The sequence below is a fragment of the Clupea harengus genome, chromosome 25 (genome assembly GCF_900700415.2).
Source record: "Clupea harengus chromosome 25, Ch_v2.0.2, whole genome shotgun sequence".
Taxonomy (NCBI): Eukaryota; Metazoa; Chordata; class Actinopteri; order Clupeiformes; family Clupeidae; genus Clupea; species Clupea harengus.
The window spans coordinates 808,210-821,694 of record NC_045176.1 but is presented as its reverse complement, the minus strand read 5'-3'; the positions used below and the strand labels follow the sequence as shown (position 1 = coordinate 821,694).

General features: G+C 43.6%; 1 protein-coding gene across 1 annotated transcript in view; it reads right to left on the bottom strand.

Annotated features, from left to right (window-relative positions):
• The window catches only part of kirrel1b (kirre like nephrin family adhesion molecule 1b), a 19,892-nt gene extending 19,234 nt beyond the window's left edge, over positions 1–658 (bottom strand). Inside the window, exon 1 of the mRNA XM_031562736.2 lies at positions 478–658. Coding sequence (XP_031418596.2) covers positions 478–658 — 181 coding nt within the window. The remainder of the gene's footprint in view (positions 1–477) is intronic.
• Between the last annotated feature and the right edge of the window lie 12,827 nt (positions 659–13,485).

Here is a 13,485-nt window from a genome sequence, read left to right as displayed (position 1 = left end):
GTGTGTGTGTGTGTGTGTGTGTGTGTGAGTGTGTGTGTGTGTGTGAGTGTGTGTGTGCGTGTGTGTGTGTGTGTGAGTGTGTGTGTATGCATGTGTGTGTGTGCATGTGTGAGTGTGTGTGAGAGTGTGAGTGTGAGTGTGAGTGTGAGTGTGAGTGTGAGTGTGTGTATGTGTGTGTGTGTGTGTGTGTGTGAGTGTTTGTGTATGCGTGTGTGCGCGTGTGAGTGTGTGTGTGTGTGTGAGTGTGTGTGTATGAGTGTGAGTGAGTGTGTGTGAGTGTGTGTGTGTGTGCGTGTGTGTGTGTGTGTGTGTGTGTGTGTGAGAGTGTATGAGTGTGTGTGTGTGTGTGTGTGTGTGTATGCATGTGTGTGTGTGAGTGTGTGTGTGTGTGTGTGTGTGTGTGTGAGTGTGTGTGTGTGTGCGTGTGTGTGTGTGTGTGTGTGTGTGTGTGTGTGTGTGTGTGTGTGTGAGTCTCACCCCGCAGGTCCTCTCCGATGCCCAGGGCCAGGCCATCTTTGGTCCACTGCACGATGCCCGTGTAGTTGAAGACCACGCAGGACAGGATGACCCGCTCGCCCAACACCACCGCCTGGTCCGCCGGCTCCTGGGAGAAGCGTGCTCCCCACACTACTGAGAGAGAGAGGGGGGGGGGGGGCATTAGAACCGTGCTCCCCACACTACTGAGAGAGGGGGGGGGGGGGGGGGGGGCATTAGAATGGGCTCCTGGGAGAAGCGTGCTCCCCACACTACCGAGAGAGGGGGGGGGGCATTAGAATGGGCTCTGGGAGAAGCGTGCTCCCCACACTACCGAGAGAGAGGGGGGGGGCATTAGAATGGGCTCCTTTCAAATGTACAGATATTCCAAAAGCCACTAAACTATGTGTTCATTCCACATGCCAGAGGTCATGCCAGAGTCTAGTGGACCAGCTGGTACTGACCCAGTAACGCTACCACACACTAACACACAACACACCCAGACCAGTACCGCTACCACACACAACACACACACACACTAACACACAACACACCCAGACCAGCTGGTATCGACTCAGTAACGGTACCACACACTAACACACAACACACCCAGACCAGCTCACATAGTCACATATTTACATTGTAGGAAAAGTTAGGAATATTTAGAATAATGGGGAGAAATGGCTTTTTTGGCTTTGCCATTCATTCATTCATTCATTCATTCATTCACACATTCATTCATTCACACATTCATTCATTCGTTCATTCGTTCATTCACTCATTCACTCATTCGTTCATTCGTTCATTCGTTCATTCATTCGTTCATTGACTCATTCACTCATTCTTTCGTTCATTCGTTCATTCGGTCAGTCAGTCATTTGTTCATTCATTCGTTCGTTCATTCACTCATTCACTCATTCATTCGTTCATTCACTCATTCGTGTGTTCGTTCATTCACACATTCATTCATTCACACATTCATTCATTCGTTCATTCGTTCATTCACTCATTCACTCATTCGTTCATTCGTTCATTCATTCATTCATTCGTTCATTGACTCATTCACTCATTCTTTCGTTCATTCGTTCATTCGGTCAGTCAGTCATTTGTTCATTCATTCGTTCGTTCATTCACTCATTCACTCATTCATTCGTTCATTCACTCATTCAGTCAGTCAGTCATTCGTTCATTCATTGTTGTTGTGTGGTCTGTTGCTATTTGATCACGAGGGCCATCCAGATCCATGGTAGACGACACTAGAAGTGATATTTGGGCTCCAATCAGTAAGATAGACGACACGTGTACCACTACTGTCCACTAGGGGGTCTCAAATACACGTGTACCACTACTGTCCAGTAGGGGGTCTCAAATACACGTGTACCACTACTGTCCAGTAGGGGGTCTCAAATACACGTGTACCACTACTGTCCACTAGGGGGTCTCAAATAAACCTGTACCACTACTGTCCACTAGGGTCTCAAATACACCTGTACCACTACTGGCCAGCAGGGTCTCAAACACACCAGTACCACTACTGGCCACTAGGGGGTCTCAAAGGGTGATTTGTATTATGACAGTGGAGTAAGTAGTAATCTAGAACACTGCGCAGATGGAATGCAGTGTGGTCACATTCAGTCACGTGCGTCTTTTCATATATATATATATATATATATATATATATTATTACTATTGTATATAACTGTATATATTATTACTCTTGTATATTCTGTCTCTTATCACCTCAATGTTACATTACAAATGAATGTGTTGTTTTTAATTAGAGAGTAAGGGAGCGGGGGTGGAGAGAGAGAGGAGGGTGGAGAGAGAGAGGGGGGTGGAGAGAGAGAGAGGGAGGGGGGTGGAGAGAGGGGGGGTGGAGAGAGAGAGAGGGGGGGTGGAGAGAGGGGGGTGGAGAGAGGGGGGGGTGGAGATAGAGGGGGAGGTTGAGAGAGAGAGAGGGATAAGGGAGGGAGATACAGAGAGAAAGAAAAGGAACGAGTGAAAGTGAGTGATGTGAAATAAAGGTGCAGAATATTTGGGATTTTCAGTGTTTCAGTTCAGTTCAGTTCACACACACACACACATACACACACAGACTTACATGTGCAGTTACACACACACACACACACAGACTTACATGTGCAGTTACACACACACACAGTGGTGCAGTTACACACACACACACACACACACACACAGACTTACATGAGCAGTTACACACACACACACACACACAGAGACTTACATGTACAGGTACAGTATAAAGACTTAAATTCCTCTCAATATCCTAATGGTTACAGTATACTGCTGTATTCACACACACACACACACACACACGCACACACACACACGCGCGCACGCACGCACACACGCACACACGCACACACACCTGAATCCATATATTACTGTGTGTGATGGTGCCCCAGTTATCCCGAAGACATACACACACACACACACACACACACACACAGACACACACGTGCAAACACACACACACACACAGACACATGTGTGCATGAATCCCAGATGTTTTCGCATGTTTGCATCATAAGGTAGGGATATTTCAAATTCACTGCCTTCAGTGAAAACAATTAAACTTTCCTCTGATCTCTCTCCCTCTCACACACACACACACACACACACACACACACACTCACACACACACACACACACTCTCCCCGAGGCCTCTGTCCTCCTGGATCATGGCTAAAACAATCCTATTAGCTAATTAAGGCGAAACTCTTTAATAAAGCTGAGGACGGGAAGGGATTACAGCTCGCAACCACACATCAAAGCAGCAGAGCTGCACGCACACACACACACACACACACACACACGCACACGCACACACACACGCACACACACACACTTACAACAGACACACACACTTACAACACACTTACAACACAGACACACACACACTTACAACACACACACACATACACGCACACGCACACACTTACAACACACACACACACACACACACACACACACACTTACAACATACACACACACTTACAACACACACACACACACACACCCTCCCCACACACACACACACAGACATTCAACATACACGTAGAGAGATGATGTGTCATTTAGGGTTAGGGTTAACCCTAGTTTGAGGTTACAAGGACTTGCTTTGTGTCTTTGATGACATCCAGACTCATACATCTCTTTTGTGTGTGTCACTGCGTCTCATGATGATGATGTCAGACTCATACATCTCTTCTGTGTCTCACTGCGTCTCATGATGATGATGTCAGACTCATACATCTCTTCTGTGTCTCACTGCGTCTCATGATGATGATGTCAGACTCATACATCTCTTTTGTGTCTCACTGCGTCTCATATATCAGACTCAAACATCTCTTTTGTGTGTCTCACTGCGTCCCATGATGATGATGTCAGACTCATACATCTCTTTTGTGTGTGTCACTGCGTCTCATGATGATGATGTCAGACTCATACATCTCTTTTGTGTGTCTCACTGCGTCTCGTGATGATGATGTCAGACTCATACATCTCTTTTGTGTGTCGCACTGCGTCCCATGATGATGATGTCAGACTCATACATCTCTTTTGTGTGTCTCACTGCGTCTCATGATGATGATGTCAGAACTCCAACTCGAGCTCATTCATGTCTCATGCCTCGGGTGGTTAACAGTCACCGAAGTAGTCCCAGTATCCACAGCGAGACCACATCAGACCCTGTATCCACAGCGAGACCACATCAGACCCTGTATCCACATCAGACCCTGTATCCACATCAGACCCAGTATCCACAGCGAGACCACATCAGACCCTGTATCCACATCAGACCCTGTATCCACAGGGAGACCACATCACCCCCTGTATCCACAGCAAGACCACATCAGACCCAATAGCCACAGCGAGACCACATCAGAACCAGTATCCACAGCGAGACCACATCAGACCCAGTATCCACAGCGAGACCACATCAGACCCTGTATCCACAGCGAGACCACATCAGACCCTGTATCCACAGCGAGACTACATCAGACCCTGTATCCACAGCAAGACCACATCAGACCCTGTATCCACAGGGAGACCACATCAGACCCTGTATCCACATCAGACCCAATAGCCACAGCAAGACCACATCAGACCCTCTATGCACAGCGAGACCACATCAGACTCAATATGCACAGTGTCTGTCTGTGAGGGGGGGGGGGGGGGCAAAAGAGTGGTCCTTGGAGAAGTCCTTCAGCTCTGAGAGGTTCTTCTGCAGGAACGCTGCCAACATCATGAGGTCATTATGACATCATGAGGTCATTATGACATCATGACAGTTCTGGACGGACCTTGTGGAGTTACAGCTCAAGGTGACCGAGATCATGATGATGATGATGATGATGATGATGATGAAGATGGATAGGGTGCTGCTGCTATTAATCTGATGCTGATGTTAACAAAAAGAACATACTGAAAATGATGATAAATAGAACTTTAATGATGAGGCTATACATGCTGGCAACGATGAAGACGGTATGCTGGCGATGAAGATTGCGACTGTTGACACGCGTCTAGACATCTTTATTTCAAGGCTGACATTCGCTGCCGGTGCCTTGATGACATCATTGGTTAGATGTGCCAACTATGAGTCACCTGAGAGCTGATTCTGCACAAGAAGATTGGGATAGAGAGCGAGGGAGAGAGAGAGAGAAGGAAAAAGAGAGGGAGGGAGAGAGAGAGAAGGAGAGGGAGAGGGAGGGGGGAGGAGAGAGAAGGAGAGAGAGAGGGAAGGGGGAGAAAGAGAGAGAGCGAGGGAGAGAGAGAGAGAAGGAAAAAGAGAGGGAGGGAGGGAGAGAGAAGGAGAGAGAGAGGGAAGGGGGAGAAGGAGAGAGAGAGAGAAGGAGAGAGAGAGGGAGGGGGAAGGAGAGAGAGAGAGAGAGAGGTGAGAGAGGGGGAATACTGTGTGATGTAATTAAATCTATGTATTCCAGAAGTAAGCGTGTGGTCAGAGTTGGATCAAACAGTACTGACTAATCTTTCAAAATGGACTACAGGGAAACAGCAACAATTTTACACTTGGCAACATCGAGGGTTAGGATTATAGGTCAACATCTAGGGTTAGGATTATAGGTCAACATCTAGGGTTAGGATTATAGGTCAACATCTAGGGTTATAGGGTAACATCAAAACTGAATGAACAAACAAACCCAAATCAAAACTGAATAAAAAAACATCAAAACTGAATAAATCAAACAACAACACAACATCAAATCTGAATGAACAAACAACAACACATCAAAACTGAATGAACAAACAACAACACAACATCAAAACTGAATGACCAAACAACAACACGTGTTTGGGCATAACTAGTAATTCAACAGGAAACTGGCACGGCTAGTTACCAACTAGAACTGGGAACACATCAATCACTGACCCTACTGCACACATCAATCACTGACCCTAGTGCACTTATGGCTGTGAGGTGTGTGGAACACATCAATCACTGACCCTAGTGCACTTATGGCTGTGAGGTGTGTGGTACACATCAATCACTGACCCTAGTGCACTTATGGCTGTGAGGTGTGTGGTACACTCGCACAACATGACTTTTCAAATTGGGACAAACATCCAACTGAAGCTCTGCATGCATCCGGGTCCGAGGGAAAAGGCCCAACAGAACATGCAGGGCAGAATTAGGCCACTACCCTCTAATTATTGATATAAAAAAAGAACTTGAATTCTGGAAACACATAAAAATGAGCGACCCCCACTCACTCCACTATACAGATCTGGCAACCCCCACTCATTATACTATACAGCTCTGGCAACCCCCACTCACTCCCCTAAACAGCTCTGGCAACCCCCTCTCACTCCCCTATACAGCTCTGGCAACCCCCACTCACTCCCCTATACAGCTCTGAAAGGCCCAGAGTTAATAAAGGAAGTGGAGTCCACTGAGCCAACTTGTCCTGAGACAAGAGAGATCCCATAGATCCAGTATGTGTCTGCATATATCTTAATGTGCGTGTGTGTGTGTGTCTGTGTGTGTGTGCGCGTGTGTGTGTGTGTGTGTGTGTGTGTGTGTGTGTGTGTGTGTGTGTGTGTGTGTGTGTGTGTGTGTGTGTGTGTGTGTGTGTGTGAGTCTGAATATGTGACATAACCAAGGTCAAGACATGCATAACATTGAAAGAATCTGCCTTTCTTCTACGAACTCGTCGAAGGCCCGTACTTGGTTCAAGTTAGCTTCTTCAGAGTAACAGACTTGCGTAAGACGGCTTAGCGAAAGAATGTGTTTATTCAGCCACTAGCCACGGTCAGCTGGACACAGCACTAGGCACGTCTGCTGCCAGGTAAAGGTCTCTGGCTACGAGGAGGCCTTCTTCCATACATTACAGAAAAGTACAGACATTTATAGTGTAGAATTATCAAGACATAATGACATGGGTGTAAGGGGAGGGGATGGGTGTGTCTGGAGGTCAAAGGGGAGGTCTAGCTTGGCCAGGTAGGGCCGTATAGATGCTAATACCTTTGGGTTCAGCCATCTTGAAGAGGCCTATAGCGTATAGATGCTAATACCTTTGGGTTCAGCCATCTTGTCGTGGCTGTAGACAAACGCCAACTAATGTCTCTGGCTCCAAGACACACAAAAGCCAGGAACCAGGTCTGATGGCTCATCAACATGGACAAAAGGCCAGGAGCCACCTTGATGGCTCTGGCCTGGTGCTATGCAAATTATCTTGTGGGGGTCGAATAGATATTTGGTCTTTTAGGTAAAGTTATGGTCTGATATGAAATCCACCTAAATCTAACAAGCGTCAACACACTGGATTAAGACTGACTTGTGTGACCCTATGGAAACCCTTTAGATTCCTAAAGATGTTCTCTCTCTCTCTCTCTCTCTCTCTCACTCACTCACTCTCTCTCTCTCTCTCTCACACTCTCTCTCTCTCTTTCTCTCACTCTCCCTTTCCCTCTCTCTCTCTCTCTCTCTTTCTCTGAGTGCATGCTGGGAGCGAGTGGGAAACACGGAAACGTGAGTGAGTGAGGAGCACTGGCCGCTGTGCCAGGAACGACTGTTCTTTCTAACTTTTCTATCTTTTTCTATCCTAATATTTAATGTATTTGTTTCTCTAGAACATTAAGGTTTATTTTGTATAGGTTAGTGAAAATAGCACGTTAGGGTATTTTTGTTTGTTTGGGTGTGGTGATTCCTGGGCGTCTGCTATCAGCGGTGTGCTGTTAGTATGTCTGCCCCAGGTATGGGTAGTTTTGAACAACTCACGCGGCGTAATGCAATTAAGATTGCATCGACTGCCAGCGTGGAAGATTGTGGTTTGGTTGTTGGAGAAATTGTAGGGCATGATAATGTTTATCAGCGGCCCGAATGAACAACGCTGTTGTTCTGTTCTTGAGAACCATTGCCATGGCCAATGAGGTGGTTGAACGTGGAGTAGTGATCAATGGAGAGTTCACATCTGTCCTTCCTCTTTCTACCCCGTCGAAAAGGGTTACTTTGTCAAATGTGCCACCTTTCATCAAAGACGAGGTGTTGTTACAAACGTTATCACATCATGGCAAACTAGTGTCGCAGATTAAAAGATACCGATTGCAAGTAAATCTCCGCTTTTAAAACATGTCATGTCTTTTAGGCGATTCGTGTACATGGTTTTAAAAGACAACAAGGATGATTTGGATCTGACCTTGAATATTAAGGCTGACAACTTTAACTATGTTGTTTACGCCAGTACAAACGCTATGAAATGCTTCGGTTGTGGTTCACATGGACACCTTATACGCGCTTGTCCCGAAAAACGGGGGAAATCCGATGATTCTGGACAGAGTGAAAACATTGGTAGGCCCAGTGGTAATACAGGGAGGCGCAGTCCTTCCCGAGACTAGTGCACCTGGTGCTGGTGAGACGGTCACTATTTCACCTACTACCGGTGAGACAGCCGAGGCAGATGTTCCACAGGAACACGTAAAACACAACAGTTTTACCAAATGAGATGGCAAGCTCGGAGGGAAGTGTTAGTGGCAATGCCGAACCTGAAAACACTGACGCATCGCAAACATGCAATGTAACATTAACTGACAATAGTCAGGTCACAACCGCAATGGATGAAAATCTAATGCAAATGGGTGACGGTATTTTTAAACTTTCCCCCAGAGAAGAGAAAAGGCTCTCGTCTAAAAGGAAATGCTAAAAAGAAAGATAGTCTAATTGACCTGAACGTGTCTGATGCTGAAAGTGAGAGTGATTTCTCAGACTGCAGCGTAACTTGCAGTCTACGTCTAAGTGGATATGCTAACTGTACCTACAGCATTAATGATATTAAAACTTTTCTGAAAGAAACCAAGCACGTTAGAAATGTCAAAATTGATGATTATTTCCCTGATGTAGAACAGTTCACGTCAAAGACGAGGACATTTATCAGTGAAGGCTGCTTCACTGAACAGGAGGTCTACCGTCTGAAAAAAATATTGACTAAGCTAAACGTTGTATTGAATAGCAGTGATAATGATAAAGCTTAATTATTTTTTTTGTGATGGAAGTGTGTGTACAGCTCTTTTTATTATTTTTTTTCATTATGGGCGAAATTCGTGTTGCCTCTTTAAATATAAATGGGGCTAGAGAACAGAGTAAGAGAGCTGTTTTGTTTGAAACAATAAGACAAAAAAGGTTTGACATCATTTTTGTTCAAGAAACTCATTCTGATGCTTTGAATGAAGTTGACTGGGTAAGAGAGTTTGATGGACTGACTCTATTAAGCCACAACACCTCAAATAGTGGTGGGGTTGCTATTTTATTTTCCCGCACTTTCACCCCTTATCCTTTCAGGTTGAGGAAATTGTCAAAGGTAGACTTTTAAAAGTCAAAGCCCAATTTGAAAATCATTTTTTTGTTTTTATTTGTGTCTATGCGCCTACTATGGCAATTGAGAGAATGCTTTTTTTAAATAGTCTAGACAATACCTTACGTGGTCTTGATTCACAGGAGTTTTTACTTCTGGGAGGAGATTTTAACTGTACTGAAAAAGCCATGGACAGGAACCATGTAGAGCCGCACATGCCCTCACGTAGACGGCTCATTGAGTTAAAAAATTCAAATGTCTAGTGGACATTTGGAGGAATTTCCACACAATTGATAAGCAGTATACATGGGTTCATGCATACAATAATTTATTGTCTTTGGCCCGACTAGATAGGTTTTATGGTTTTAAACACCAGTTTAGTCTTTTTAGAAACTGCTCTATCACTCCAGTTGGTTTTTCAGATCACAGTTTAGTTGTTTGTTCTTTTTCTTTAAATTCTGTTAAGCCAAAGAGTGCTTATTGGCATTTTAATACAGCATTACTGGAGGATAAGCATTTCAAAGAAGTTTTTTCTTATTTCTGGAAAACCTTTAAGAAAGAAAAAAATTATTTTCCCACATTGCAGCAGTGGTGGGACATGGCAAAAGTAAAAACGAAGCAGCTTTGTCAACAGTATACACTCAATGTCACGAGAAACTTAACCGTATCGCAAGAAGGTTTGGAGACAGAAATTATGTATCTCCAGAACCTGGTGGATACCACAGTTGATCAAACTAAGAAAATTAATTCTATTGAAAAAATTAAATCAAGTAAAATTAAATTGAATGATCTACTGGAAAAAAAGGCACAGGGCGCTCTGTCCGCTCACGTTTCCGCAATGTCTCGGAGATGGATGCTCCCTCAAAGTTTTTCTTTGGTCTAGAGCAGAAGAATGGCCAAAGGCGGCTCATTCATGCCCTACGCTCAGAATCAGGGTTTTTATTAACAAAGACTTCTGACATTAGGAAGCGGGCCACAGAGTTTTATTCAAAATTGTTCAGAAAAGAATATCATGAAAAACAAGTATTGAGTGATGTCTTTTTAAAGGATTTGCCAAAGCTAAGTGAAGATTCGGCTGAAAGGCTTGATAGAGCGTTGACACTGGAGGAGTTACATGCTGCTGTCATGGGAATAGAAAATGGCCGTTCAGCTGGAATAGATGGCCTACCAGCCGAGTTCTATAAGTCTTTCTGGTCAGTCATAGGGCAGGATTTATTGGACATGCTGAATGCCAGTGTGGCAGGGGATAAACTCCCCTAAGTTGCCGGAGAGCAGTCCTGACCCTGGTGCCCAAGAAGGGCGACCTGACTGACCTGAAACAGTGGCGCCCTCTGTCCCTCCTATGTATAGACAGTAGAATCTTCTCCAAAACTCTAGCTACAAGGCTGGGAAAAGTTATGGCAGAAATTACTCATGTGGACCAGACGTACTGTGTGCCAGGAAGATCAATTTTTGATAACATCTTTTTAATACGTGACACCTTGGATGTTTGTACTACATTGGAGAAAAAATTAGGTCTTCTCTTTTTGGATCAAGAGAAGGCATTTGATAGAGTTGAACACATATACCTATGGAAGGTTCTGGAGGCTTTTGGGTTTAATCCTGGGTTCCTTGCTATGATAAAGGTTCTGTACAGTGACATTGAGAGTCTACTCAAGGTTAATGGTGGCTTGTGTGCACCTTTCAAGGTGGATAGAGGTATTAGGCAAGGCTGTTCCCTATCAGGGATGCTGTACGCTCTGTCGTTCGAACCTTTATTACACAGACTAAGAGCTGGAATGTCTGGTGTTGTGTTGAACCGTACTGTACTACGCCTATCAGCATATGCTGATGATTTGGCTGTAATGGTGAATGGGCAGCAAGACATAGATGTTTTAAACAGTATTTTTAAAGATTTTAAACTCCTCTCTTCTGCTACAGTCATTGGGCAAAAAGTGAAGCTATTTTAGTGGGAGATTGGCTAGGCACCTTGCCAAAGCTCCCAGATGGGCTTAATTGGAAAAGGGGAGGTTTTAAGTATCTTGGTGTTTTTTTAGGCGATGCAATACAGAAGAACTGGGATGGTGCCATTGAAAAAATAAAAGGCTGTTTAAATAAATGGAGATGGTTGCTGCCACAATTGTCATACAGAGGGCGTTGCCTAATTATAAATAACCTAGTGGCTTCTTTTTTGTGGCACAAATTGATGTGCTTAGATCCACCACCAAACTTACTGGCCAAAGTGCAGGCACTTTTAATTGATTTCTTTTGGGACCGTCTGCATTGGGTTCCTCAAAGTGTATTGTACCTTCCTAGAGAAGAGGGAGGACAAGGAGTTGTTCACTTGTCCAGCAGAGGTGCAGCTTTTCGGCTGCATTTCATTCAGCGGCTACTTACAGGGCCAGAGAACTTGACTTGGAGAGGAGTGGCCTGTGAAATTTTACATACTGTGGGGGGTTTGGGACAGGATAAACCCTTGTTCCTAATGGATCCTTCTAAATTGGACACAGCGGGACTGCCTGTTTTTTACAAAGGACTTTTCAAAGTGTGGAATTTATTCAAAGTACAAAAGGAAGAGGAAGAAGATGTATCTTTACACTGGCTTCTAAGTGAGCCTGTTATCAATGGCGCAAGACTGGACATAACCTGTGGCACCGCTGCATTCAATGCGCGACTTTGCCAGACAGGAACAGTAACTCTACATGAGCTGGTGGACATATGTGGACCCAAACTGAAAAATGTGGAAAGTATGGTGACTCGGATGGGTCTGAGATCCATGCGGGTAATGGGGAAAATTTTACAGAGTTTGAGGTCTGCTCTAAGACCAGAGGAACACAAAGTGTTAAAGGATTATGGGAATGGGTTGATGGTTCCAGATACAACTGATCCTTTTCCTAAATTGCTTTTGATTCCAAAAATTGATGAATGTGAAGGTTCCCTTCTATTCTCCACTGAGTGTATGAAAATGGACATGGATGAAGTCAGTGGTAAAACTATGTACAGAAACTGTGTAAAGTTTTAAACAAAAAGTGGTTAAGCTCCAGAGTTGATACACCCTGGCGTAGTGTGTTAATGATAAAAACAATGTAAAGCCAGAATGGAAGGCCTTGTACAAGCTGCCATTAACAAAAAGAATGGGGGATTTGCAATGGAGGGTGCTTCATGGAATAGTGGCAATGAATTCCTTTATTGCTGTTTTAAATCCAGAGGTCACACAGGACTGTCCTTTTTGCTCAATGAGAGAAACAGTATTTCATGCTTTTCTGCATTGCTTAAGATTATGCCCACTGTTTGACTTTTTGCACAGCCTTTTTCAGGCCTTTGATGATGTTTTTTTAAACAAATATTTATTCTTGGCTTTAAATATTGTAAGACAAACAGTTCCAAAGGAGAACTGATTAATTTCATTTTAGGTAATGCTAAAATGGCGGTCTATATCAGTAGGAAAAACAAAATAGACCAGGAATCTGATTATGATGTTTTAACTGTTTTATTCAGACTCTTAAGATCAAGAGTACAAATGGATTTTAAATTTTATAAATCCACAAGTAATGTTGATGCTTTTGAAAGTGTTTGGTGCTATAAGGGGACAGTGTGCTCGGTGATCAATGGAGAATTAGTGTTTGCACCTTGCTTGTTATAAGAGATTTGTATTCTTTTCTTTTCCTTTCCATTTTTCTTTCTTTTTTGGTGGTTGAGATAGATATAATGTAAAACAGATATTTTTGTAATAAAGGATTATTAAAATTCAAAATTCTCTCTCTCTCCCTTTCCCTCTCCCTCTCTCTCTCTCTCTCTTACACACACACACAAACACATACACACACGCACACAAATCTGTAAGCCCTACATTCTCTCAGACAATCCTCTTTCCAAAATGAATAACAACAACAATAATAATAATAATAATAATACATGTAATGTTATTGTGTAATGTAACAGATTGCATGTTAACTAAATGTGGCATAGATGCCAATTAATGAATATTATCTACACACACATATACGTGCACACACACAAGCACACTAAGGTTAATAAGTTCCTCCATATTTTTTCTTTGCAGTTTTTCATCTTTCTTATTTAGAATTTCTTTGCTTGTCTATCTTTATTCCCCATTTCTTTGCTTATCAATAATTGATCTTTTCTCTTTCTCTCTCACTCTCATATTGTCTTTCTCTCTCACTCTCATATTGTCTTTCTC